Here is a 24,756-nt window from a genome sequence, read left to right on the forward strand (position 1 = left end):
CCAGGAAGAGCTGAGCACCTCCCCATCCCCGGGGGCCCGGGCAGCCAGTCAGCCACCTACCTCCTCAGGTAAGAGGCCGCCCTGCCCTGCGCCGGGCCGGGGCTTAGAGCAGGAGGCGCTCCCCCAGGAAAACGGTCTGACCCACCGCCTGACTTTACGGATGAGCAGAGACGGCCAGAGGGGCTGTGCTAGTGGGGTCTCCCTGCCACCTTTCCCGCAGCCACCTCTCCAGTGAGCTCCCTCAACAAGCCTGGGGCAGACTTTGGCTGGGACCCCCACACTGAGCTCCAGCAGGAGCCCAGAAGGGCTGGCGCCCGGGCATGGCCTGCCCATGGGGCATTGGAGCTGGCCGGCCGCAGAGCCCACCCGAGAGAAGCAACCTGCTCTCCGGCACCTGTCAGGCAGCAGCAGGTGGCCCTGGGGCTCAGGCTCCCCACTTTGGGCCCGGGCTCTGAAGAGGAACATGTCCATGTCACACTCATGTCCCCTGCAAAGTGCCATCTGATTGAAGTGGCAGTGATCACCACTGAGTCTTCTCCCCCATCAGCAGCCCACAGTCTGAGGTCTGGGACACGGGGCAGGCAGGTCATGAAAGGCGCGGGGGAGAAGCGCGGGGGGTCGTCACTCCACCACTCAGCGGACGTGTGTTCAGCGCCTGCCCAGGGCAGGACGGACAGGCACAGAGGGCTGAGGCCGGCTGTAGCTGCTGGGGCTGTGTCGCTGCCGCGTGGCCTCTTAATTGAACAGTGATGTGAGCCCCTCCCACCCCGTGCCTGGGTTAGGTGTTTTCCCGGTGTAGGTTGAAGCTCAGTGTGGTCGCATGGTTTGCACAAGGCCACATGCCTGCGGCTTGGATGTGGTCCCAGCCCAAGAAGCCAGCAGGCCCAGCGTGCGTCCCGGGGGGTGGCTTTCAGGAGGCCTGCCTGAGGTCGGCTGAATGCAGGCAGGTGGGTGGCTTTGTGCTGCCCTGGGTGTTTTTCCTTCTGCCTCTGCTCATCCTGCAAAGTCAGTGCATTCAGTTCAGCTCAACACATCTAACAACTTAGTAGCACTTAACTTTAAAAAGAGAAGGAAAGATAGCAACCCTGAAGCCCAGGATGGGCAGGGCCAGCTGCAGTGTGTGGGGAGGACCAAGGAGGCAGTGCAGGTGCTCCTGGGGCCTCAGGACCTGGCCCCCAAGAGCAAATGTGGAACCGCGGCCGCCCAGGAGTGTCGGGTGAGGGGCTGCCCCTGCCCCCCCAGCCCACGGCTCCGGAAGCCGTAGTTGAGAGGCTCCTTGGCCGCTTGGTTCACACTCCAAGCAGAGTAGGCTCTTCACAGTGAGGACTTGAAACTAGACCGTAAGTCCAGTCAGCCGGGTCCTGAGTGGGAGAGACACAGGGTGACCAGTGTCATCTATAGCCCTGCAAGAGCTGCTGGGCCCGCAGGGAACTGAGAATAGGCCAGGCTTCAGCTCCCCCAAAGCAGGGGCCCCCTGATGGGCATGAGGGCCTCCTATCGGGGGGTTGGGTGGGAGCTGGGAGGCCGCTCAGCCCTGAGGCCCCTCGCCCGTGACCGACAATTGACAGAGGCCAGCCGGAAGCCCTGGGAGCGGAGCAACTCCGTGGAGAAGCCCGTGGCCGCGCTGCTGTCCAGGTGAGCGTCCTGGGAAGGCTCGAGCCACGCGCGTGTCCCGCGGGGCCGCCATGGCCACGGTGCCCATTCACGTGTCTGTTTCGTTCCGCTGCCCTAGAACCCCGTCTGTGGCCAAGAGCCCCGAAGCCAAGAGCCCCCTTCAGTCGCAGCCTCACGCTAGGTACCGAACAACCCCGTTTCTGTCCCCTGCTGTGACTAACACCCCAGGCCCCGTCCCGTGTCTTGTCATCTAACAGGGACTCTGGGAAAGTGTCGTGTTCTTCTTTCAGAGCTGGGCAGGTAGTGTTGGGGGGCCGCTGCTTCCGCTCCCCTCCGAAAGGGAGAGGTGGGGGCCTGGGGGGTAGTGGCTGCCACAGGGCACGCCTCCTGCCCGCCCCGGGAAGGGGCCGGTCCGCCTCTTCCCCACAGTGGACAGCTGTGTGACCACAGCTGGCCCCAGGACGCGCTCCCCCGCCGGAGCTGCGCCCCACCGCACAGCCGGCCAGGACTGCCCGGCGCCCGCCTCCTCACTTTCCTCCGCGGACAGCACACAGGGCCAGGGCCCTGGGAGACACTGGTCATATCTCCCAAACCAAGAGTGGGTGTGGGGACAGCACCTTTGAAACTGAGGTTGCCCCCGAAGTCCAGGGCAGGCAGGCCAGGTGAGGCCTGAGTCTGCAGGCCTCCAGAGCAGGAGTGTCTGCATTGCCCGCCACTCTTAGCACAGAGCAGGTGGCCTTCGGGCCTGGTCTTCCCAAGCGAAACAGGTGAGCAGCAGGCAGTCTGGCCTGGCCCTGGCAGGAGGGGCGGGGACCGACTCGGTGCGCAGGGAGGAGGAGGAGGAGGAGTGGGCATCGCAGGGATGGCCAGGATGTGTCCGGGGCCTGTGGCGGGACAGCTGTGGGTTCCGACAGGGGCTGGAGCCCCGGAGGGTCGCGTGGGAGACAGCTCCAGGCACAGCTGCTTCAGCGAGTGGGCCAGGCAGGCCTCTCTCAGAGGTGGCCTTTGGGTGGCCCTCAGGCCATGGGGACAGCCTTCCCATCTGGAGGCGTGGAGGCCCGAGCCTGTCACCAGCCTGGCAGTTCACCGGACAGAAAAGGCTGTGGTCTGCAGCGTGGGCAGGGCAGTGGAGGGGGGCGGTGCGTCGCGTGGTCCGAGTTCGGATTTGGAGCTGTGAGCAGGCCCAGTCCGCGAGCTCCCAGCACCGGGACGTGGATGGGGGGCAGGAGCAAAGGGGGGCCCTGGAGGAGGCGGGGCTCCTGCTGCTGGAGGCTGGACGGGCTGCCAGCCTCCTGCTTGGACAGGGACTCCGGCCCAGGGACCAGTCCGCTCCAGCGCGGTCCCTCCGGTCGTAGCGCCCCTGAGCTCACAGCCTGGCAGGGTCACCGTCTGGGGGCTGTCGGGGGTGCACATGGGGAGAACAGGGGCACAGAGAGGTGAGGCGCTGGGCCCACAGTGGGCCAGGTGACCCAGAAAATCGCTGCTGCAGCAGGAACTTGAACCTCCAGAGTGGGTGTGACGGGCCTGGGGGGTCCGAGGCTGGGCCTCGTTCCGCATCGGGACTCACAGTCACTCACGAGCTCGCTCGGGGCCACGTGTGGTCTCTCTCTCGAGTTCGTCTGGGAGGGGTGCGGGAGCATGTTATCCGTTCCCTCGCTCGGATGTAGTTTCGTGCCCTGGACACCTGAGACTTTGCGTGACGTCCAGTGGGGCTTTCCCAGTTGGGATGTATCTGACGTCCCCCACTGTGTGAGTTTCAGGCGCACACACGGTGCGCTTACACACCTGCGCACTGCTCAGAGCCGCCTTAGTGTGCGTGCGGCCTTCGAGACCTGCATTCTTAGCTGCTCTCACGCACACGCTGTGGGGCTGCTAGCGAGTCCCCGTGCTGTTAGACCCCGCAGCCTGTTCCCCTCACCCCACCCCAGCCCCTGCCACCCACCGGCCTTTTCTGTGTTGGATGAGTCTGGTTTCCTGAGGGTCCACATAAAGGGCAGTCGTACAGTCTTTGTGTTTCTCTCGGGCTTATTTCACTGAGCATATAATGCCCTCCAGGCCCACCCATGTGGCCACAGCAGCAGGCTCTCCTCTGGTGCCACAGCTCGGGTACTTCCACTGTGTGCGGCTGCCACATCTTCTCTCTCCAGGCGCCTGTCAGTGCACACTTAGGTGGCTAATGCCGCAGTGAATGTGGGGGTGCAGGCATGTCTTCAAGGTCACATCCCTCAGTGACTTCATCTCCTGCGGAGAAAACCCAGATGTGGGATCGCTGGTCTGTTTTCCGTTTTTGAGGAGCCTCCACGCTGTTTTCCACGGAGGCTGCAGCAGCACCATGGTTTCCACGCATGTTCCCCCTCACCCTGGAGAACAGTGGTCCTTTCCCCAGCCGCCCTCATCTGCCCCGTGGCTCGCAGCCAGGCCGGCCCTGCCCGGCCACCGTATGTCCACCACCTGTCACACCCACGGTCCCTGCCCCACATCCACAGGCCCATCAGCCTTTCTGTGCACGTGGGGAGGGAGTCAGGCCCGGACGGTGCCCCGTGGTCTGCATGAGACGGCCCGGCAGCTGGACGGCTTCCTGCCAAGATCTTCCAGGGAGACTCACATGCAGGAGACATTCACTCTCAAACCAGCTCGCTTGGGTCAGAAACCTTGCAAAGAGCAAAACCATGTCCAAGGATGTTGACGGAAGACGTCAGGCTCTAGGGGAAACACAGGCCTTTAGGATGAGTGCTTACGGTACCCAGTGTTTGCGGTTTTGTGTTGTATTCGGTGCCATCATTACTCGTTTTCCCCCAAGCCTCTGTTTAGCCAGGAACACGGGCCCCACACCGAGGGCGAGCTTCTTGGTGTGTCTGTCCGGGACACAGCGTGTGGCCGTGACGGCCCACCTGCCTCGTGACAGCGGGGCGAGCTCTCAGATCTGAACACAGCTCCTTGGGTGGACCACACGCACAGACTCGGGCTGGGAACTGTGGTCACGGTGTCCATGAGGCCCTGGAGTCAGGACGCTAGGACCCTTCCGCATAGCGGAAGCGAGGCCAGAGAGGAAGCGAAGCCGGGAGGGACAGCAGGAGGAGGGCAGTGCCCGGCTCAGTCACAGGGCACGCCTGGAGCGGAGGTGCTGGCGCCCCGGCTCCTCCTCACACGTGGCCCCCTGCATCCCCGGTGTGGTGTGCGCCGGCCAGGCCCGCCACCCACGTGACTGCACCCCGCCGTCCTCTCCCTAGGGTGAAGCCAGCGGGGAGTGTGAACGATGTGGCCCTGGATGCCTTCGATTTGGACCGGATGAAACAGGTGGGTGTCCTTTCCTGAGAGGCCGTGAAGGAGCCGAGGGCGTGGGGCAGGCGGGGGTACCAGGCAGGCAGGGGCACAGGGCAGATAACACTGGGGCAGATGGGGGCACTGGGGCAGGCAGGGACACAGGGCAGGTGGGGTCACGGGGCAGGCAGGCTCAAGGGGCCCCGCGGAGCTGTAAGTCATCAGGGAGCCAGCCATGGGGGTGGTTGCAGTGCTTGTCCCCTGTCCCCGTCATCAGTAGGACAAGCATCCCTCTGCCTGTCTGGGCACGTGCCACCCTTCCCTGGGTTCCGAGTGGGTCGGGGAGCCGGGGTGGGCTGCTGCCCGGAGGCGGCCCCGCCCCTTCAGCCGCGCTCACGAGGCCCCGCCCCACAGGAGATCCTGGAGGAGGTGGTCCGGGAGCTTCACAAGGTGAAGGAGGAGATCATCGATGGTGAGTGAGGCCAGGCCACACCGCAGCAGAGCCAGGGTCACCCACGGGGGCCGTCCCAGGCCTGGGGGTCTTCCGCTTTATACTTAGGAGGCTTCGATGTCCCCCTGACGCCACATCACCTCCTCATTGTCTAGTCAGCAGGCTGAGGCTCAGGTGGGAGAGGGGCCTTGTGACACGCCCCGCGCCTGTCCCGCCGCAGCCGTGGTGACCGCACGGGCGGAGAGGGTGGTCGAGAATATGTTCCGAAGCCCAGGGCAGCTGAAGCGGCCTTGTCCCCAGATCTGGGCCAGGGCACAAGGAAAGGTCTGCTCAGGCAGGGCTGGCACGGCCCCAGGACAGGGCAGTGAGGCCCTCCTGGGGCCCCCACCAGAGACGGGGACAAAGTCACACCTGGGGGCTGGGGGCAGAGGGCTGCCTGGGCTCTGGAGAGAGGGAAGAGGCTTGGGCGGGACCCTAACCTGGGGCGCCCGAGCCACCCCCTACCCTGGTCCCCGCGGAGCGCGCTCAGTTCCTGTGTGTCCGGTCCCCCCGCAGGCCTGAGCTGGACAGATAAGGAGCCAATGAATGAGGAGAGCGGGATGCAGCGGGAGCAGGAAAGGGACAGAGGCCAACCACTAACTCGGCTTTATTGCTGGGCGACCCCCAGGAGGGGCTGCTGGGGCTGGGAGTGGCCGTGCGCAGAGGCAGCAGGCGGGGGCGGGAGCTTGGGGTGCTATGGGCTCTGCTCCCCTCTGCAGGTGCAGCCCAGGCGGGGGCTGCCTCTTGGGTGGCCAGGCGGGCTGGGGAAACGTGGGCAGTGCAGGGGCCCCGAGAAACTGCCCGTCCTTTCTGAATGGCTGCTCAACCCTCGCTGAGCTTTTTCTCTTGGCCTTTGGCTCCAGGGCCAGGAGGGGCTGTCCAGGGGAAGCCCAAATCTGGGGCGAATCCTAGGGATGGGGACGGCAGGAAGCTGGGGAGAAGAGCAGCAGCTCCTGCCGCTCGCTGGGAGGGCACTGCTCAGGCCAGGGAGTGGGGCAGCCCCCATGCCCCTCCTCAAGGCCCTGGGCTTCCTGCTGCCAGTCAGGGGAGGGGCTCCCAGGGCCCCCGCCAGCTCCACAGCCTCGTGCGGGTCAGCGCCCAGCAGAAGGGGCGCCGGCTGGGGAAACGGAGCTGAGGCCCACGGGACCTGCGCCTGTGCACCGCTCACGTCTCGTCTGTGCCTGACCTGGGGGACCCTGGGTGGGCGCTCCGGAGACGGGAGGCACCGGCAGGACTGCACCCGGGGGTGGGGACAGGGCCCTGGGAGGAGGGCTGGGCTGGGCCCCGCACACTGAGCCCCCTCCTGTCCTGTCCCTGTCCACAGCCATCAGGCAGGAGCTGAGTGGAATCAGCACCTCATAGGGCGCACGGCCCCCGCGCCCGAGACACAGCCCCCGGTGGACGGCGGGGGACAGTGAGGAGCCGTCGCCCCGGCCTCCACGCACGCGAGCACGCATTGAAGCTAGGATGTGCTTCATTTAAAGTCTTAACCTGTGATAAAACATTAAAGTGAGGGAGAAGTTCAATTCCTGGATTTTCTAGATTCTACCTGACGCAGAACACCAGGTCTACCCACCGTTTTTGTATTTTATATTTGTCTATTTAAGTGTACATTTCTTTTGGTTTATAGAGAAGACACCCCCAATCACGCGCTTCATTAGATGGTTCCGAGTCTCCCCTGGGCTGGCGTGGCGAGCTGCGCATGCTCAGTGCCTCCCAGGGCCCTGTGTGCAGGCCTGCACCCACGCGTGTCCACGTGGTAATAAATGCTGACTGTCCACACACCCGGCTCCCATGCGCTCTCTCGTGCCGGCTCGGGGTCGCTCCTGGCTGGGATGCCCCTTTCGGGGGTGGGGGGGACCCATGAAGTGGTGACTGGGAGAAGTAGGATCCAGATGGGTCCCTTGAGAGGGTGAGGGGTGACTCAGGCTCTTCCAGAGGGTCCTGGAGAGGCCACGGGAGCCCCGCCCGCAGGGGAGTGAGAGGCAGCCCTGGGTGGCACCCGGCCTGGAGTGCGTGTGCATTCTGCCCAGCGGGGCCAGGAGAATGTGCCTGTTTGACCTACCACCCCACAGACGGGCACCGTGGCTCTGGCTCAGGGGGGTGGGCCCTGCATGGACGCCCGGCTGGGGCACTTGCCCACCCTCCTCAGACGACACAAGGTCTCCATCATAGCCAGGGAGGGTCTGGCTCTTGGCCCAACGCATGGGCAGGCCCTGAAATCTGGTGACCATCCTACAAGCCACCTTGGGCACAGCAATATGCCCAGCCCCTGGCTCCACTGTCCTCAGGGCCAGGAGGAGGGGAAGAGGCAGGACCGCAGTCCGGTGGGGACCACTGCTTGCTGGCCAGGCTCTGGACATACTTCATCATCTCAAGGGTCCCCAGCGACCCTAAAGGATGGGAGAGGACTGTTCTGCCCGTTAGGAGGTAGGCCCGAGGCACCTATCACTGCTCCCCAGGGGCTGATGAGAAGAATGCCGAGGTCAGCTGTGCCATCAGCCACCTCCCCCCAGACGTCAGGACAGAGCCATGTCCCCATTCACAGAGACACCAAGGGCACCAGTCCGCTTCCCTCTGACCTGTAGTCACCTGTCTGTCCAGCCACCATGTGTCTGGCCTGTGGCCCCTGTTCTGAGCTGGTGGAGGAGGGAAACACAGACCCCATGGGGCTCAGGGAAGGCTCCCCCCAGGGGTGGGGGCCCCAGGGAGACCTGGGGGATGGGCAGCAGGAGGAGGTGGCACGGACTGACATGGACCGGGGGGAGGCAGTGCCCAGCAGGGTGGAGAGGGGGGAAGGCTTCGGGGCCATGTGGACTCAGCACGCAGGGACTTACTCCCTACACACCAAAAGCTGCCCCCCAAAGGTAGGGCCCTCAGGAATAGCTGCTTAAGCACCGAAGTGTGGGAGCAGCAGCCCCCAACGGGCGCGGGCAGGTGGGGGGCGGCTTTGGGACCGCCTCCAGGACCAGCCGGGGGCCTCCTCCTCAGGTGCAGCCTGGAGCTCAGACCACCCCCACCCTCTCCAAAGCAGGCCCGTGGGTGTGGAAACAATGCTCATTTAATGTGGGGCATGGGAGCACCGACGAGTGAGCCCTGTGGAGACGGGCGCAGGGCGGGCAGGGCAGGGCAGGGCACCCCTGTGAGGCCCAGAAAGGGGGGCCTGGCCTGCGGTCGACAGCGAGCCCACCAGCAAGCCAAGCTTCTCCGGGCCGCAGCCTGTGCCCGCTGCCCCCACAGCGGGGCCGGGGGCCTGGCAGACAAGCAGCAGCCCAGGGTTCGGGGACCAAATGCAGCCAAACCAGTTCCGGGCACCAGGCCGAGGGCCACGGGGACAGCCAGCTCCGCAGCGAGGGGGCGGGGCGGGGCCGGGCAGCCGGCCGGACAGGGCAGCGGAGTCCGTCCGCTCCGGGCGCCGGCAGGGCCGGCTCACAGGCGGTCCCCCGCCAGCTTGCACACCCGCTTCACCCTGGCGTAGGGCCCCAGGGAGTCCTCGAACACAAAATCCCAGAGCACCTTCACCCAGGAGTGGTGCTGCGGCAGGTGGTCGTAGTACTCGGGCGCGATCTTCCGCACCTGCGGGGGGGGGGGCGGCGGGGGCTGGTCAGAGGCGCGTCTCTGCCGCACGGGCGCGCGTGGGCATGTGCTCCGGGGACCCGTGCCCAGCAGCGCGGCCAGGCAGGGGGCTGGCCAGTGCTGGCCCTTCGTTAGCACAGCCTCTGCCCCGGCCCTGGGTCCCCCTTCCGTCCCTGGGGCCCACACTGGGGTTTCTGACCCCGGAGCCCGGGGTGGGCCGGGTCTCCCTCCCTCAAGCCCCAACCGAGTTCCGAGGCACAGCTGGCTCGGGTCCCGCGCCCGAGGGTCTCGTGCATGCTGCTCCCCCGCTGCCAAGGCCCGCCCCGCCCTCCCATCACTGCCAGGCTCCCGCCAAGCCCCGTCCATCGCCCTCCTCCCAGCCTCAGCGCGGTCATCTCCCGGTGCCTGCCTCGGACCCCTCCGCAGTTCAGACACCCTCGGCTGCCTCCTCCAGGAAGTGCTCCCAGCCTCAGCACCAGCACCTCCCCTTCTGGCCAAGCACAAAGGGGCCTGCGCTCCCCCACGGAGGACACCCCACTGCTCAGGGCCTGTGCTACAGCTGCAGGCGGGGCTCAGGGAGATGAGGTGACCTGCACAGGAGCCAGCAGGGAGCCAGTCACTGCTCAGAAGGACGGGCGCTCTATGACCCACTTGAGCCCGGATTCCGGCTCCGCGGCATCCTGCGGCAGGCCCCTCCCCTCCCGGGGCCGCTGCCTTCCCAGCTGAGAAACGGGGACAGCGAAGGCACCTGTGGAAAGGCTTAAGGGGGAGAAGGGAAGGGGGAAGGGCAGGGCTGCACACTCAGGCAAACGCTCACACAACCGCACGCCCAAACACGTGCACCACAGACCTCACTGCCCCTCCCCCTTCCTGCCTTCCAGTGCCGGGGGGCACCTCGGCTCTCACCCGCCTGCGCTAAACTGAACAATTCCTCCTCCTCTTCCTCCCCTTCCGCCCCGTCCTTCCTCCTTCAGAAGTTCTCCATCCGATGGTCTCCCAAGGCAGAGCCCCCAACCAAATTTCTACTCTGCACCGATTCAGGTCAAGCCCTTTGGGTCATAAAACCCACCCTGTCCTCTGTGCTATGTGGGGCCCCTAGGAAGTCACGGGGCAGTGACAAGAAATGAGCAGGGGGACAGGGAGGGAGCCAGGAGCCAGGAAGGGGAGGTGCTTTATACACACTATCGCTGCTGCTGCCGCATTACACAGAAGAGGAAGTCGAGGCACAGAGAGGGCCAGCGGCCTGCCCAGGGATGCACAGCCGGCACACACCATAGCTGGGCTCAAACAGGTTTCCATGACACTAAGTGGTCCAGCCTGTAAGTACCCCCTTGAGCCCCTACCGTCCCTGGATGGACCTCCTTGTTCTCCAGCCGGGCACCCACCTGTACAGTGCGGCCTTCCCCTGTGCCCTGGGGCACCACTGGGAACGCAGCCACCCCGTGATCAGTACCCCAGGCCCCCCCCCCACGCCTCCCCTCACCACTGCACCCCGGCCCGCACAGCCACGTACCAGGGGCAGGTTGCAGCCTGGGATGCTGGGGAAGTCGTGGTGCTCCATGTGGTAGCCCACGTTGAAGGTGATCCAGTTGAGGGGTCCATAGTAGGAGTAGGTCTCGTGGCCCCTGAAGAACATGTAGTGCTCAGCCACGAAGTGGCCAGAAATGGGGTGCAGGCCCAGGCCCAGCAGGGAGCTGGCCAGGAGGTAGGCCACGGGCTTGAGCCCCCAGAGGGCGAAGATGGCCAGGTCGGCCGCCAGCTGGACCAGGGTGTTGAACACCTCCATGCGGGTCAGGGCCTTGGGGTTCACGCAGAGCGGCCGCAGGGAGTAGAACAGGGGCTGCAGCACCAGCCAGAGCAGCTTGCGGGCCGGCGTGCAGAAGAGCCAGCCCTCCAGGCGCGTGGGCACGTCCACGTCCAGCCCGTCGCCGCCCAGGTAGCGGTGGTGGTCCACGTGGTACTTCTTGAAGGAGGCGGCGTAGGGCACGCCCACGGGCAGGTTGGCGAAGACGGCGAACCAGCGGTTGTGGGCGGCGCGGCCCGTGCCGAAGGCGGCGTTGTGCGAGATGTCGTGGATGGCCAGCGTCAGCGAGTGGTTCACGCAGCCGCCGAACGCGTAGGCCCAGAAGAGCAGCCAGCGCCACGCCAGCCCCCGCACCAGCCAGCAGGCCAGCAGCTGCGCCAGCACCAGCCCCAGCACCGTCCACTTGAGTCGAGGGTCCGGCCGCATCAGGGCCTTGATGGCTGGGTACTTGGCTGCAGGCAGGACCAGGAGAGAAGGTGGTGAGGCGGGGCGCGGGCTGCAAGGGCCCCGCCCGCACGCCGGCTCCCTCCGTCCCTCCCTCCCCCATTCTTGTCCTGCTGGCTTCCCTCTGGCCATCCCCCACCATCCACCCAACCGCCAGGCTGGGAGGTGGGATAAATCTGCCGCCCCTCGAGGACCAGGCTAAGACCCTGCCCTGTGCTTCAGCGCCAGGGAACAGCCTGGCCTGCAGGCCCACAGGGACGGGCACACCTGCCTCCCACCACCTGGGGGCTCTGGGGAGACCGCCCAGGACGGGGGTCTTTGCCACCAGTCTGAATAAAGAGCAGCTGTCACCACGGGTCACAGAAACGTAATGGCAGAAATCAAAGCAGCCTGGCCAGGGGCCCCGTTGGTTGGTGTCTCAATATGCCAAGATGCCAGGTTCAATTCCTCATCAGGGCACAACAAAAAAAAAGGGGGGGAGTCAATATATTAAAAAAAAAATTTTTTTTAGAGAACTCAAAGCAGCTGCAGAGCCAGGAGCTGCCGCAGCCCCGGGAGCCCACCGCAGTTGGCAGACCGGCCGCCCCGAGCAGACCCGCAGCCTGGGAGGGGCAGGGTGCCGGGGAGGGACCACGGAGGGCCCTGGCGGGCTCTCACACGCTGCAGGTCTTCAGATCTGAAGGAAACACGATCAAATGGCAAATGCGTTTATTTTGGCAGGTGGGTGTTTGTTATAATATCTCTTGTACTTTTCCATGTTTTGTTTTACAGAAAGAAAAAAAATGAGAGTGGGAGTTGGCCAAGCCCCGAGGGCCTTGAGGGCCAGAAGCAACAGACCCTGCAGGACCTGGGGGAAGGGCGGGGTGCAGGGGACACCCTTCGTAAAGGCAGCCCTGCCTTCTAGAAACTTCCGCAGCTGCTGGGCAGGAGGGGGCTGGCAGGGCCAGGCAGAAGGCCGGTGAGGAGGCTGGTGCTACGTCCCGCAGCAGGGATGGACAGGGGGACAGACAGGGTGACAGACGCTCACCAGGTCTGCTCTGTCCCAATTCCCAGGGCAGAGCAGGGAGGCCCTCAGAGGTGCAGCCCGCGCCACGATGCACAGAGAGGGGAACTGAGGCTGTCAAGGGCAGGGGCTTGTCCCAGGGTGCTCCTCCTGCCTCAGGCCCACGCTCCCAGGCTGTCCCGGGAGACAGGTCCCAGGGCTGCGGCAGAGGCTGGGCCCCGACTGGGCTCGGCCAGGCCAGCACCCAGCTCTTTCCTCCAAGTGACCCGTTGTGCCTGGCGGGGAAGGACCTGACAACTGAGCTCAGCCGGCCCGCGGCCCCCACAGCCAGGCCCCTCCTCCCTGCGCCAGCCCTGCGTCCGTGGACAGAAGAGCAGACGCAGTCCCAGGGTGATGGCAGGGCTCAGCTAGCGCCTGAGGGCACGCCCTCGGCCCCCTGCTTGAGAAGCTGCACCCGGCGTGGGGACGCCAGCCTTCGAGGTATGGTTACGTCTCTCCGGTGACTAAAGCCAGCACGGTGTGTCCGGCTACAGCACCCTTCCTGTCAGCCACCCAGGACGAGAACAGGCTGCTTCAGAGGTGGTGAGCTGCCTGTCCCTGGGGGTATGCAAGCAGAAACGCAGCAACACGGGCAGAGGGATGCTGCCCCAGTGAGGGGAGACTCGGGCTCAAAGCCCTCCTGCCCGCGCTGCCGTGTCCCCGACGCCGGTCTCACATCGGAGCTCTGTGGCCACGGGTTCGTTACCACGCACTGTGGGCCTTGGTGTCCCCGTGCGAGGTGGCGAGGACAGTGTGCCTCTCTGCGCTGTCTCCTCCAAACGGTCCTGACTCCTGATGGCAGGACAGCCCTCGTGTGCTGGGAGACACTGGGAGTAGCAGGGTTCCCGCACCCTAGAACCGCAGGCCCCCCTGCCCCGGGAGCCAGCAGACTCCCCGGGGCAGCCATCCGCACACCGGCCCTCCCACCGGGCCTCCGCCCCTCGTGGCGGCCACAGCGGTTTGCGCTCCACCTGCGTGACAGCGGCCCCGCACGGCCCTCAGGACAGCCTGGGGGTGGCAGAGCGAACTGCAGGGCAGCTGGCAGGGGCGCGCAGAACCAGACTCCCGCCCCGACCCAGGCCCCCCTCCCCTGCAGGAAGGGGCCACGGGGGCCTGACGTCCCTGCAGCTGGCCGACGACTGACACCACCCAGTCAACTGCACACAGATGATGGTCACAGGCCATGAGAGAGGGAACAAGCAAAGGGACGGGTAACGCACCTCAGTGCCCCCGACCCCCAAAACCAGCCACAGGGGGCCACCACCATCCCTGAGGGGCTGGGAGGCAGCAGCGTCTGGAGAGGGTTCGAATCCCAGAGCTGGCTAAGGGTCTAGAATCCAGAACGTGTAAAGATCTCCTACGAGCCAACAGCAAAAGGCCAGCAACCGCATGTAAAAATGGGCAAAGGACTCGAGTGGGCACGTCTCCAAAGACGCGCAGCAAACCAAGGAGCCCACGGGGAGACGCGCCATGCCGTCGGTCCCGGGGAAACGCAAACCGAAGCCGCAGAGAGAAGCCGCTTCCCATCCACGGGGGCGGCTAAATTCAGACACCAAGAAATAACAGGGTGATGCCGTTGTGGAGAAACTGGACCCCTTGTCTGCATGTTGCTGGTGGGATTACAAAGTGATACGGCCGCTGCGGGGAATTACCTGCTGGTTCCTCAAGAAAAGCATCAAACATAGGGTGACCATGTGACCCAGCAACTCCACTCCTATACATACACCCCAAAGAATTTCAGTCCAAGACACCGATGTTCGTAGAACTATTCACAATAGCCAAAAGGTGGGAACAACCAAGTGTTGATATGATTTGGTCACAAAAGAATGAAACTTCCAGTTATAAAATGAATAAGTCCTGGGGACGTCGTGTGCCCCATGGTGGCTGTAGTTAATCACACTGTGCCGCGTATTGGAAAGCTGTTAAGAAAGTAGGTCTTAAACATGTTTACCACCAGAAAAACACATGTAACTATGTGTGGTGACATATTAGACTTATACGGTGACCATTTTGCAACATACACAAGTATTGAGTCAGTCATGCACCTGACATTAGTCACTGTTACATGTCAGTCATACCTCAGCTTTTAAAAACCCTTATATTGAATTTTCCACCCTCTCTATTTCCAAATACCAGCGCCCTTAATCCCGCTCCTTGGAACCGACTCCCAAATAAACTGTCAGCCCCTCTAAAAGGAGTGGGGTGCTAACTCGGTTGCAACATGGCTGAGCCTTGAAGACATGGCGCCCCGAGAAAGCAGCCAGCTACCCACGGCCGCGTGCCGGGTGGTCCCACTGATACTAAATGTTTCGCGGGGGTAGAAAGCCGGGGCCACCCGGGGCCGGGGAGGGGCACGCGGGGGCGGGGCAGGGCCAGGGCAGGGAGTTCCTGTGAATATAGTCAGCGCCCCCGTCACACACTGACGCGGAGTTAAAACGGCCCATTTTACGTTCTACACCTCGCAGCGCAGTTTTTGTGTCTTTTCTTTTTTCTTCCCTGCTCCAAGCAGGCGGCTCGGCTCCCTGCCCCGCAGACGTCCCGGGCAGGAGGAGTGGCTCAGGTGTGTCCGGGAAGCTCCAGGAGAGGCTGGGAGCAGGGACCCGACGCACCCCCAAGCTTTAAGGTCAACACGCGCGCCGTGGGCAGGCTCCCGGGCGCTCCCCGCAGGTGGCCTGCAGGTGGTCTGCGGTGGCGTCAAAGCCTCGAGGGCTGGAGGGCAGCGGGACCGGAGGACGGGAGCCAGGCTGATGAACCGCCCTCCCGGGCCTGTCCTGGAGACCCCACTGGCTGCACCGTGGGAAGGCGGCCTGGCTGCCCAGTAAAGACCAGAGGCCCCCCGCCCAGGGTGCTCTGCGCCCCAGCATCATCCCGTCAGGGGGGCAAGAGAGACCAAAGGACCCAGGCGTGGGGTGGGGGTAACAGGGGGCCCCACTTGGGAGGGGGCGCAGGAGGCAGGCCTCGCCTCCCCTTGTTCCTGCCCCTAAAGGGGTCCATGTGGAAGGGACCCTTCGCAGGTGCTGCCCTGGAAGGTGGTGCCTCCAGTGGGGAATGGGGTCTGGGGGCGGCGCGGGCCGGGGTCCAGCGGGGAAAGAAGAAATGTCTTTCTGACGGCCAGGGCGCAAAGTGGGTGCCGGCCACCACAGCGTCAGGAACGCCCCCACCCGCAACCCAGTGCCAGGAACGGCGCGCAGGTCCTCCGAGCCCTGGTGTGCCTGGTGCGGCCGAGTCGCAGGCTGCGGGGCTCCGGTACCCCCCAGACACTCTCAGTGGTGGCGTCTGGGCCCCAGCCACACCCCGGGGCCAGGCCCCACCCTGCCTCCGGCCTCCACAGGGTGGGCTTCCCCTGCTTCCCCTTGGAAGGAGGCCAAGCCTGGGGCCGAGGGCAGGGCCGCGACACCTGAGCACAGACAGGGAAGCCCTGGGGCAGCGGGCACCGGGACCCTGGCTCTGGGAGCCCGGCCGGGACAGGGCCACTCCTGTGCCCTTCGGAGGCCAGGGCGGCCACAGAGTTTGGCAGCTGTGACTAAACAGTGGGCCTTAGATGCCCCATCGTCAAACAGATACTCCGTCCTACCTGTGGGGGAGCAAAGGAGACCCCTGGGGACGCCCTCCCTGCCCCTGCCCCAGCTCAGCCCCCAGCTCAGGGACACAGCCCTGACAGCGCCTGGGGTGCCGGGTCCCCAGCGCCTCCCCAGGCCCACCTCCCCAGCCTCGGGCTCCACACCCAAGGCCCAGTAATGGCCTCAGGGGACTGCTGTTATTTAAATACAGTTTTTGAACCTGAGAGTCATCAGCTGTTTCTGACCTTCAGGGCCCTGGGTGCTGCTCATGGAGGCCCTGGCTTGCTTTGACCCATGAGAATAGACAGGCCCACGGTCCCCAGGCCATGCGAGTCAGTGGGCAGCCGTCCTTCTGGAAGCAATGAAATATGGGGTGTGGATGAGGCAGCTGGAAGCTGGGCGACCCCTGAGAAGGGGCTAAAAGCATGAGCCCCAGGTCACCTTGCTGTGCTCGGGAGCACCTCCCAGACCACAAGGCAGCAAGGAGGTGCCCCATGAGTCGTCTGCCTGACCCAGCTCTGACCTTGTGGGACCTCAGCTGACTGTGGGGACCCTGCCCACTCAGGCCTCCAGCTCCGAGGACAGCAGTAGCCAGTCCAGGACCTACAGCCCCCCGAGAACAGCCCGGGGCTGAGTGTGGACGGCCACCTGGAACCAAAGACAAACACACCACGCAGCTGTCTCCTGGCGGCGGAAAACCAAAGCAGCCGGACAGCTGGCCACGAGCAACAGCCGTTGCTAGAAGTCACACTGTCCAGGCAGGGCAGGAAAGGAGGTCTGAGACCCAGGGGGCCCAGGGAAGGGCCAGACAAGGCAGGGCAGGGCAAGGCTGGCGGGGCCAACACCTGTCCTCGGAAGCCTCGAGTCCAGGTCGGCAGGACACAAGCCGGGACCCAGGCCTGGCCCAGGCGCCTGCAGGGGCCACCCCAACCCCAGGCTTGACACACGCTTGTCTGTCAGGTGTCACCCCATTTACCTATAGAGGGGAGGGAACAAGTGCCACCATCAGGTGAAACAGCGGGCCCCTCCCCCCAGCCCCAGAGTGGGAAGGAGTGCTTCAGAGGGCCACCCCAGCCCCCAGGAGAGCTACTGCCTGGAGCAGGGCTGCCTTGGGGCCAAGCGCCCAGGGAAGATGGGTGCCAGTTCAGGGTCCGCTGCAGCCGAGCTCCTGCCAAGGGCTGTGTGCCCTGGGCAAGGCCCTGTCCCTCTCTGTCCCCAAGGTGCCCCCTCTGATAGCCCCGGGCTGTGAGCACATGGAGGGGTTTCCTGCCCTGGGGCTTAGGGACACAGGGCCACAGCGGTGTGGGGGAGGGGGCGCGGCAGGCACAGTGCTGGGAGTCTGGCTCCCGCAGGTGTGTGCATTACACATATTTACACCCATGCCAGGCACCAGCAGGTGTGTGCATTACACATAATTACACCCATGTCAGGCCCAGCATGTGTGTGCATTACATACATTCACATCCATGTCAGGCCCCAGCAGGCATGTGTGTTACATATATTGACACCCACGTAAGGCCCCAACGGGCGTGTGCATTACATATATTGACACCCACATCAGGCCCCAGCAGCTGTGTGCGTTACACATATTTACATCCATGTCCGGCTGGATCCCAAGGACTGGAGAGGAGAGCAGGAGCCCACGCCTCCTGGAAGGGAGGGGGTTTGACCCTAACTCCCACTGACCCCACAAAACAGTCTCAGCTGTGGAGCCGTGGTTATTTCCAGAACTTCAAACAAATTCTGCTGGGCCAACCAAACAGAGGGAAACCGGCAGCCATGGCGGCCCGCTGGGGAGGCTGCTGGGCCCTCACCGCCCCGCCCCCCCGGGCAGCGCAGGTGCCCTGGCTCCTGCTCTGGTCTCTGTGGTTGGTGTGATGATGGAGTCACCCGCCCCTGGGCCGCAGCAGGGCTCTCAGGAGTCCACAGGGCTTCTTCCACGTCCACCTGGACCCTCCACGTGCCAGGCCAGGCACAGTCTAAGGCCGGACAGCCCTCCCCCAGGGGTGCCAAGTGCCACCGCGAGCCAGTCTCCTGTGATGAGTCCTTGTCACCGTCCTCCAGCACCCAGGCCTCCCAGATCAAGAACGTTCCAGCTGAGAGTCAGCCCTGCTGCCCACCAGCCCCTGTGCTCCCGCCGGACCCTCCGCACCCAAGCTGCTGCGTGGGGGGCAACGGGAGCCCGGCGCACTCACCTCACCGTCCCTGCCCGCTGCAGAGTGAGCCCCCCCGCCACCAGCTCCCCTGACACAGGCACCCGATCCCCGCGTCCTAACCAGCCTCCGTGCAGCGCGGCCCTGACCTTGGCCAGCCACCTTCCCACGCTCAGCTGCCACCTCTCAGTTTTGCAGCCAGAAACCAAGCCTCACCCTGTCCGGTCAGTATGGGAGGCACCTGGTGGGCCTGGTTCGATGGGGAAAATGTGCAAAGGGGTCCAAGGTGCCTTCCGGAGTCACTGTTCTCTGCTGGCTCACCTGTCTCTTGCTGAACCTGCTTTTTGTTCATTGACAAATATTTGCTGAAGGTCTGTGGCAGCCAGGCCCAGATCGCAGAGACAAGAGGGGCTCCCAGCTGAGCGGGGGTGGGGTGCCAGGGCACTGCAGTGTGTCGCAGAGAGCAGATGCCAAGGACACACACACACACAAGGCTGGGGACTTTCCAGCTATGGCTCCACGGATCCAGGATTTGGTTTTAAGAGCCTAGGGGTGGGGCTGTGATGTGACCGCGAGTGGTCCCAGGGGTCTCTTCCGAGTGATGAAAACACCCTAAGTTGGGCTGGGCCTTTACCTGAGTGGATTTCACAGCGTGTAAATCACACCCCACAAAAGCTGGTACAAGGGTAGGTAGGACGACAACCAGGTCCAGCTTGAAGCAGCTACAGGAGCTCGAGACCTTCGCCCATTGTCCTTTATAAGATTATAAAGGGTCTTAAGAAGCCCTGGCTGCTGTGGCTCAGTGGATTGAGCGTCGGCCTGCAAGCCAAGTGTCGCTGGTTCAATTCCCAGTCAGGGCACATGCCTAGGTTGCACGTCAGGTCCCCAGTTGGGGGCGCAAGTGAGAGGCAACCACACAGTGAAAAAAGAAAAAGAAAAGAAAAAGAAGAAAAAAAAAGGGTCTTAAGTCTGAGAAGGGGGATTGTTATTTTTTATTGTTAAAATAATTAATTATTTATTTATTTAAAAAAGAAGAAGGAGAAGAATATATGAAAGGGTGAGGCAGGAGAGCTTGTATGTACGACCCATGGGCATGAACTTGGGGGGGGATTTTGGGGGGAGGGGGGTGCTGGACGGAGGGGAGCAAAGGAAAAAAAATTGGAACTATTTTAACAATATAATCGATAAAATATATTTAAAAAAAAAAAAGAAGCTGGTACAAACGCAGGAACCCGGGACGAAGGCAGGCCAGGCAGGAGGCACGGCACGCCCGCCCCGCGTCAGGGACCTGAGGACAGACCACGGCTCTGCAGGTCGGGGCTCAGGCCGAGCAGCGCGGAGCTGAGTCCGTCCCACCCGTGCCCTGCTGGGCTGCTGTGACCAAGTGACAGCCAACGTCCCGGGTTCTGCTGCACATAAAATGTGTCAATGCCTGTAAGGCAGGAAAGAAAGAAAGGGAAGAACAGGAAAAAGCACCCAAGTGAAAAGACTGAGTGTGGACCGGGGAAGGTGCCTGTCGCCTGTGGATACCTGGGGCCCCCATAAGCCCCGGAAATAAAACTCACAAATCAAGAAAAAGGACGACTTTGACGGCCAAGGAACCAAGGGTGTGAGTAGAAGTCACGAAAGAAAGCAGCGACGTGGAGGAAGAAACACAGCCTCACTCGTCAGCTGAGAAATGCCACTTAAAACGGGACGTCTCCCAGGGACCCAGCTGGCAAGGACGAGACGGCGGCTCCGAGCTGCAGCCGCAGGCCCCCTGGCGCCGGGCAGGAGGGAAGCCCCTCCAAGCTCCCAGCAGGCGCTGGGCTGGGCCGAACGGGCCGCTGTCCCAGGGCTCACTCAGCCTCTCCAGGAGGCCAGAGCCGTGCCAGGCCCGCAGGGAACGGCCCAGGTGGAAGTGGGCCTGGGACCCTGCCCTTCGGGCAGCCCAGGGCTGAGGGCAGGGTCAGACAATTGAAGCAATTACCCTACAAATCAAGGCAGGATTCCCACAGGGCAAAGGCCGCAAGGGAAATGTGCCCCACCTCCCTGCGGGAAGATCAGGGAGCAGGGAGGAGCAGCAAAGAGGGAGAGGTGGGCTCCTGAGCTCACACCTGCCGCAGGTTCACACCTGCCGAAGGTTCACACCTGCCGCAGGCCGGCCGGCCCCCAACGTGCTCCTCCCTTGCCGGCTCACCATAGCGGTGATGCATGCTGGTCGCTTGAAACTGACCACGGTAGAAATATTTACAGACCAGGTGACATTTACCAGCCTGCAGTGTGTGTATGTTGTTAGAAGCTGTTTCCGAGAAACGGGACATCATTTAGGCTGAAACCTGACGGATGCGTAGGCGTTTGGTAGATGAAAAGAGAAAAGAATCCAGGCAGAGGAGACAGCATTTGCAAAAGCCATGACGTAGGAAATGCACAGGTGGGGTGCATTCCACAAAGTGGCCAGAGAACAAAAAGGAAGGGGCGGGGGCCAAGCCTGGGTGCGTCCCGTAGGCCAAGGCAGAGACGGGCAAGCCCTGGGAGGGTCTGAGCAGAGAGGGCATAATCGGTGAAACTGGGGTCCAGGAGGAACCCCTTAAGCATCCCTTACAGTCTGTGCTGCTGTGGGCCAGACCACCCAGCACCCGTCCCCGCCGCCTCCCCCCACGGAGGATCCCAGGGCCCCTTCCTCTCCTAGGTGACCGCATCTCTGTGCCTTTCCCATGCTCATCACAGCCCACTGACGCATCTCAGGACTCCCAGCTCTGGACTCCCAGCTCTGGAGGGAGATTAGCTGGCTCAGGGGGAGGGCGTGCTACTCAGGACGGGGGGTGGGGGGGGGTGAGGCGCCCCCACCCCCTCCCCCTTCTGCGGAGCCCGGTGGGGAACTCAGCCAGTCTGTTCTGGATTTCCCGGCTTGCCACTCAGACGGCCCCCACCAAGGCCTTTCCCAAGCAAATCGTCCAGCTGGTGCCAAGAGCCTTACTTCCTTGTTTTCCTTTGATTATTTGAACTCCTTTTTACTATGTGTGCGCCCTGTTTTTGTGGGTGAAGAACAAAAACAAAACCACAAAGCTATTTGTTTTTGAAAAGACAAATCCTGAGCCTGCTTCTGGTTCCGCAGCCACGCCCGGCTTGGATTCTGATCTTACGGGACCAGACTCTTGCTGGCTCGGTTCCTGCCCTCACAGTACAGGCCCCGGCCCTGGCCCGGGACCCACGGCTCTGAGGGGCGGCAGTGGGTCCCCCTTTCCTAGGACACCGTGCAGAACTGCACGCGGACTTTGGTCCTGCCTGGAGAGCGCTCAGCCAGCTCTGCGCCAGGACTTTCTGGGCCCTGGTTCTGAGATTAGGATCTTTATTGTGCACCCGCTGGCCCGGGCAGCTTGGCACGGGCACAGCAGACACCTGGGTGGGGCCGGAGCCTGCCTAAACACCAGCCCGGCCTCTGTGGCCTCCGCGCGGTGTGGCCCTGGGCAAGCCTCCTCCCTTCTCTGAGCCTCCTGCCTCTGCCTCTCCTGCAGAGACGCTGCTGGCAGTCACACAGAAGGTTTCTCTGCAGCTGGGAATGGCGCGGGCGGGTCCCTATCCTTGTGGAGATCTGGGCCTGACTGCAGGAGGTAATAGTTATCATACAGGTAACTTTTAGCCTCAGTGCTTAACATTCCCTCCATTCAATCTGCACACAACTCTGTGAGGAAGGTACTACTACAAACTCCTTTTATAACTCCAACAAGCCCCCATTTCCTCAGCTGCTTATTGACTTGCCCCCGGGGTCACATGGCTAATGAGTGCCTTTTGAGGTCCTACTAGGAGAGGAGGCCACAGTCACGCCCTGCACCCCTGCAGCCTATCCCAGAGAGATAAGGACCAGACCCAGATGGATTGAAGCCATCTGGTGCCCTCACCCAGCCAAAGTCCTCCAGGGCAGCCCGGGGGGCTTCCTGCAGGAGGTGGAGCTGAGCCAGAGCCACCCAGGCAGAGCAGGGAGGAAGCACATTCAGGCAGGTGAACAGTTTGTGCAAATGCCAGAGAGGGAGGAGGAGAGCATATTCCAAGTCCATGAGCTCAGAGCTGGACGCAAGGGGAGGAATCTGCAGCACCCAGTGGACACAGAAATGGCCGAGGCTCCCTGGAGAGTCAGCCCTTGAGAACTTGTGCAATCCTGCCCTGGCCAGGTCACCGCCCTCTCCCAGTCTCCCAGCCTGCCCGTCACCCTGTCCAGCAAGCTTCCCGGATTGGTTCCAGGGCCCACGGCGTCCCTCTAGAGATCCTCCTGCATGTCCTGGGGTGCTGGGCACCTGCCCACCCAGGACCTCCTTTCCCCCTCCTACCACTCTGCCAGACAAGGATGAGTGTGCAGATGCCACCGCATGTCTCCCGGCCCCCTCCCCCTGGGGCCAGGTGCCCTTACCTTACAGGTAAGGGGAAGCTGGGGCACAGCCGGGGGATGGGAAGGAAATGCAGCCTTGCCTCAACCTGCTGAGGGGGCAGCAGCCAAGACGCTGGGGGGAGCTGGGGGGGTGGGGGGGGACCAGATGGTCACCAGGACCCCTCCCAGCCACCCCCAGGGAACTCACAGGTGCAGGGACGGCGCTGCCACTGGTAAGAACACAAACAGTGCTGCGTTGGTCCTCACCTCACGGGAGACAACCACGAAGTCACAGACACATCCAGGGGTCACCAGCCCCAACCCCCAGCTAGAGCGGGGTACAGTCATGCACTGAGCTCTCAAGGCACACGGTGCCTGGAAGGTTTCAAAGTAATAGGATGCATATGTCCACAGGCCCAGGCTGCAGCCGGGAGACGCCGAAGGGAAACCGCTAAGGACAAAGCCAAACCAGCCACATGCATTAAGAAAAGTTTCTGTGATAGCAAAGGACACACTCTAAAGGAGAAAGTGACTTGCGACCTCTCAGACAGAGTTAAACGCCTCCAATACTGAGAGCTCTCACAAGCAGAAGACCAACCCCAAGAGAAAAAAATAAACTGAATCGGTCAGTTAGACATAAGAACCAGTCACCAAATGGGTGTGAAATAAACCCTCGGCGACACAGTACTGCTTCCTCAAGCTGACTGGCCGAGCCGAAAGGTTCAGCCGACCCCAGATGGAGGACAGAGAGTCAGGACGCCGCCCCCCGTCCTGGGGAGGCAGCAGCGCGTCCGCCCGGCAGCCTGGCACCGTGGGGCGATTTGGGTGGCATCTAATAAGAGCTGTCTTGGAGGTGGGCCTTTATCCCATAATCTTGGGTCCAGAGGAAGCTGCTGGCCTGAAACCTGGCGCATCCGCAGGACAGGGGACCATGTGGGTAGAAAGGATCTCGCAGCGGTAAGATACTGGACAGACCAGGGCGGGATTCTTTGGCACAATCTTCGGTTCTTATTTTTTTATTATTAAGTTTTAATCCTCACCCTAGGACGTGCTCACTGGTTTTAGGGAGAGGGGAGGGGAGGGAGAGGGAGAGGGAGAGGGAAACACGGAGCCCCGACGGGACCCAGCCCGCAGCCTTTCCCAGACGAGGCCCCAGGGGCCGAGGCCGACCTTTGTTTTTTTAAAGCAGTGGTACCTCCGGTTCCGCGTTTGCTTCCTTCGAGGTGCCCCTTCTCTCTACACCTGCTTTGGGGTGGATTTGGCCTCTCGGCGGCCGGGGGGGCCCAAGAGATCCGCAGACACCGCGCCGTTGCCTGCGGAGGACCGGTGCCCGCGAGCTGCCTTCCCGGACGGGGGCGGCGCATCCCGCCCGCAGCCGGGCCCCCGGAGCCGACCCTGCGCCAACGCGTCCCCGAGCCCAGGGTTGCGCCCGGGTCCCTGCCGGGGACGAAGCAGCTAAGACGCGCTCCCGGGCGCACGGGTCCTGCCTCCCAGCACGGAGGCAGAGACGGCGGGGAGCTCAAGCGCCGGGCGGGGGCTGCGCGGGGACCCCGGGCTGTGGGTGCTGCCGGCGCGCCCACCCTTCCGGAGCAGGGGCAAGGGGGGTGCCCGCCCGGCACGGGGCCGGCGCTCACCGAGCATCTCCTTGCGGCGCTGCGTGTGCGGCTGGTCGGTGTAGACCCACTCGAAGTCGCTGCGGCCCGCGCTGTTGCCCATGGTGAGCCGGGGCGCTGGTCACCGCGCGGGGCACGGCTCCGCTCTGCTCCACCTGTCGCCGGGCCGCGGCTCGCGAGACAGGTTCGCGGCTCCGAGGCGGGGACTCTGAGGGCGGGGACTGCGGGGGCGGGGCCAGGTGCGCGGGGACAGCCAGACCAGGGGCGGTGCCAGGGCTCCGACGACGCCCGGGCCTGGGGGAGGCCACGGCGGCTCTGGGACCCCCTGGGACCTCCGTGGTAACATGGGACTGTTAGCGCGCCACCCGCGAGAGTGCCGGCCCTCCCTGCCCGGCTCGCCCAGGGGAGCCGTCCCGTGTCACGGAGACCCCGCTGCGGCTGAGCGCCTGTTCACCCCGCGGCCGGGCCCACGCGCGTTCCTGCTACCCTGTCCCACTGACGAGCCGGCGATAGCGCCCACGGGGGGTGGGTGGGGGTGGGGGGGAGAAATTAATGGAAAAGGTGCTCAGGAAAAATTCCCTGCAGCAAGTGTCCCTTCCTTCCTCTACCCACGCTCTTCACACAATAACGCAGAGCGCAGGTGATGTGTCCGTGACACCTCATGGCGGAGCCCGCCCCCACCCTGCCCTCAGGTAAATGGAGGGTCACAGGGGCTCCAGGTCAGGAAGCAGCCTATTATGACTCAGGGTGATGTGTGCCATGACACAGGCTGGAGTAACTAAGGTCCAGAGAGGGGGCTTTTGCATTGGGCCTTGAAGGATGAGTAGGAGTTCAACAGCTAAAAAGGGGGGAGG

The 24,756-nt window shown here is 63.4% G+C and overlaps 2 protein-coding genes across 4 annotated transcripts in view; one reads left to right on the plus strand and one right to left on the minus strand.

Moving 5' to 3' along the window:
* EVL (Enah/Vasp-like) overlaps positions 1–7,149 on the plus strand; it is a 116,422-nt gene extending 109,273 nt beyond the window's left edge. For all 3 annotated transcript variants that reach the window (XM_090271390.1, XM_090271389.1, XM_090271388.1), the window contains exons 9-14: positions 5–68; positions 1,569–1,635; positions 1,733–1,795; positions 4,845–4,911; positions 5,290–5,347; positions 6,690–7,149. In XM_090271390.1, coding sequence (XP_090127516.1) covers positions 5–68; positions 1,569–1,635; positions 1,733–1,795; positions 4,845–4,911; positions 5,290–5,347; positions 6,690–6,727 — 357 coding nt within the window. In that variant the 3' untranslated portion in view covers positions 6,728–7,149. The remainder of the gene's footprint in view (positions 1–4; positions 69–1,568; positions 1,636–1,732; positions 1,796–4,844; positions 4,912–5,289; positions 5,348–6,689) is intronic.
* Positions 7,150–8,408: 1,259 nt separating this feature from the next.
* On the minus strand, positions 8,409–24,098 carry DEGS2 (delta 4-desaturase, sphingolipid 2). Its single transcript, XM_090272146.1, has 3 exons — positions 23,924–24,098; positions 10,455–11,197; positions 8,409–8,941 (listed from the first exon to the last, which is right to left on the minus strand). Exons 1-3 carry the CDS (start codon positions 24,003–24,005, stop codon positions 8,795–8,797), a joined length of 972 nt encoding a protein of 323 aa, XP_090128272.1. The 5' UTR covers positions 24,006–24,098; the 3' UTR covers positions 8,409–8,794.
* Positions 24,099–24,756: the final 658 nt, after the last annotated feature.

The sequence above is a fragment of the Furipterus horrens genome, unplaced genomic scaffold (genome assembly GCF_987537825.1).
Source record: "Furipterus horrens unplaced genomic scaffold, mFurHor1.1.pri manual_scaffold_3, whole genome shotgun sequence".
Lineage (NCBI taxonomy): Eukaryota > Metazoa > Chordata > Mammalia > Chiroptera > Furipteridae > Furipterus > Furipterus horrens.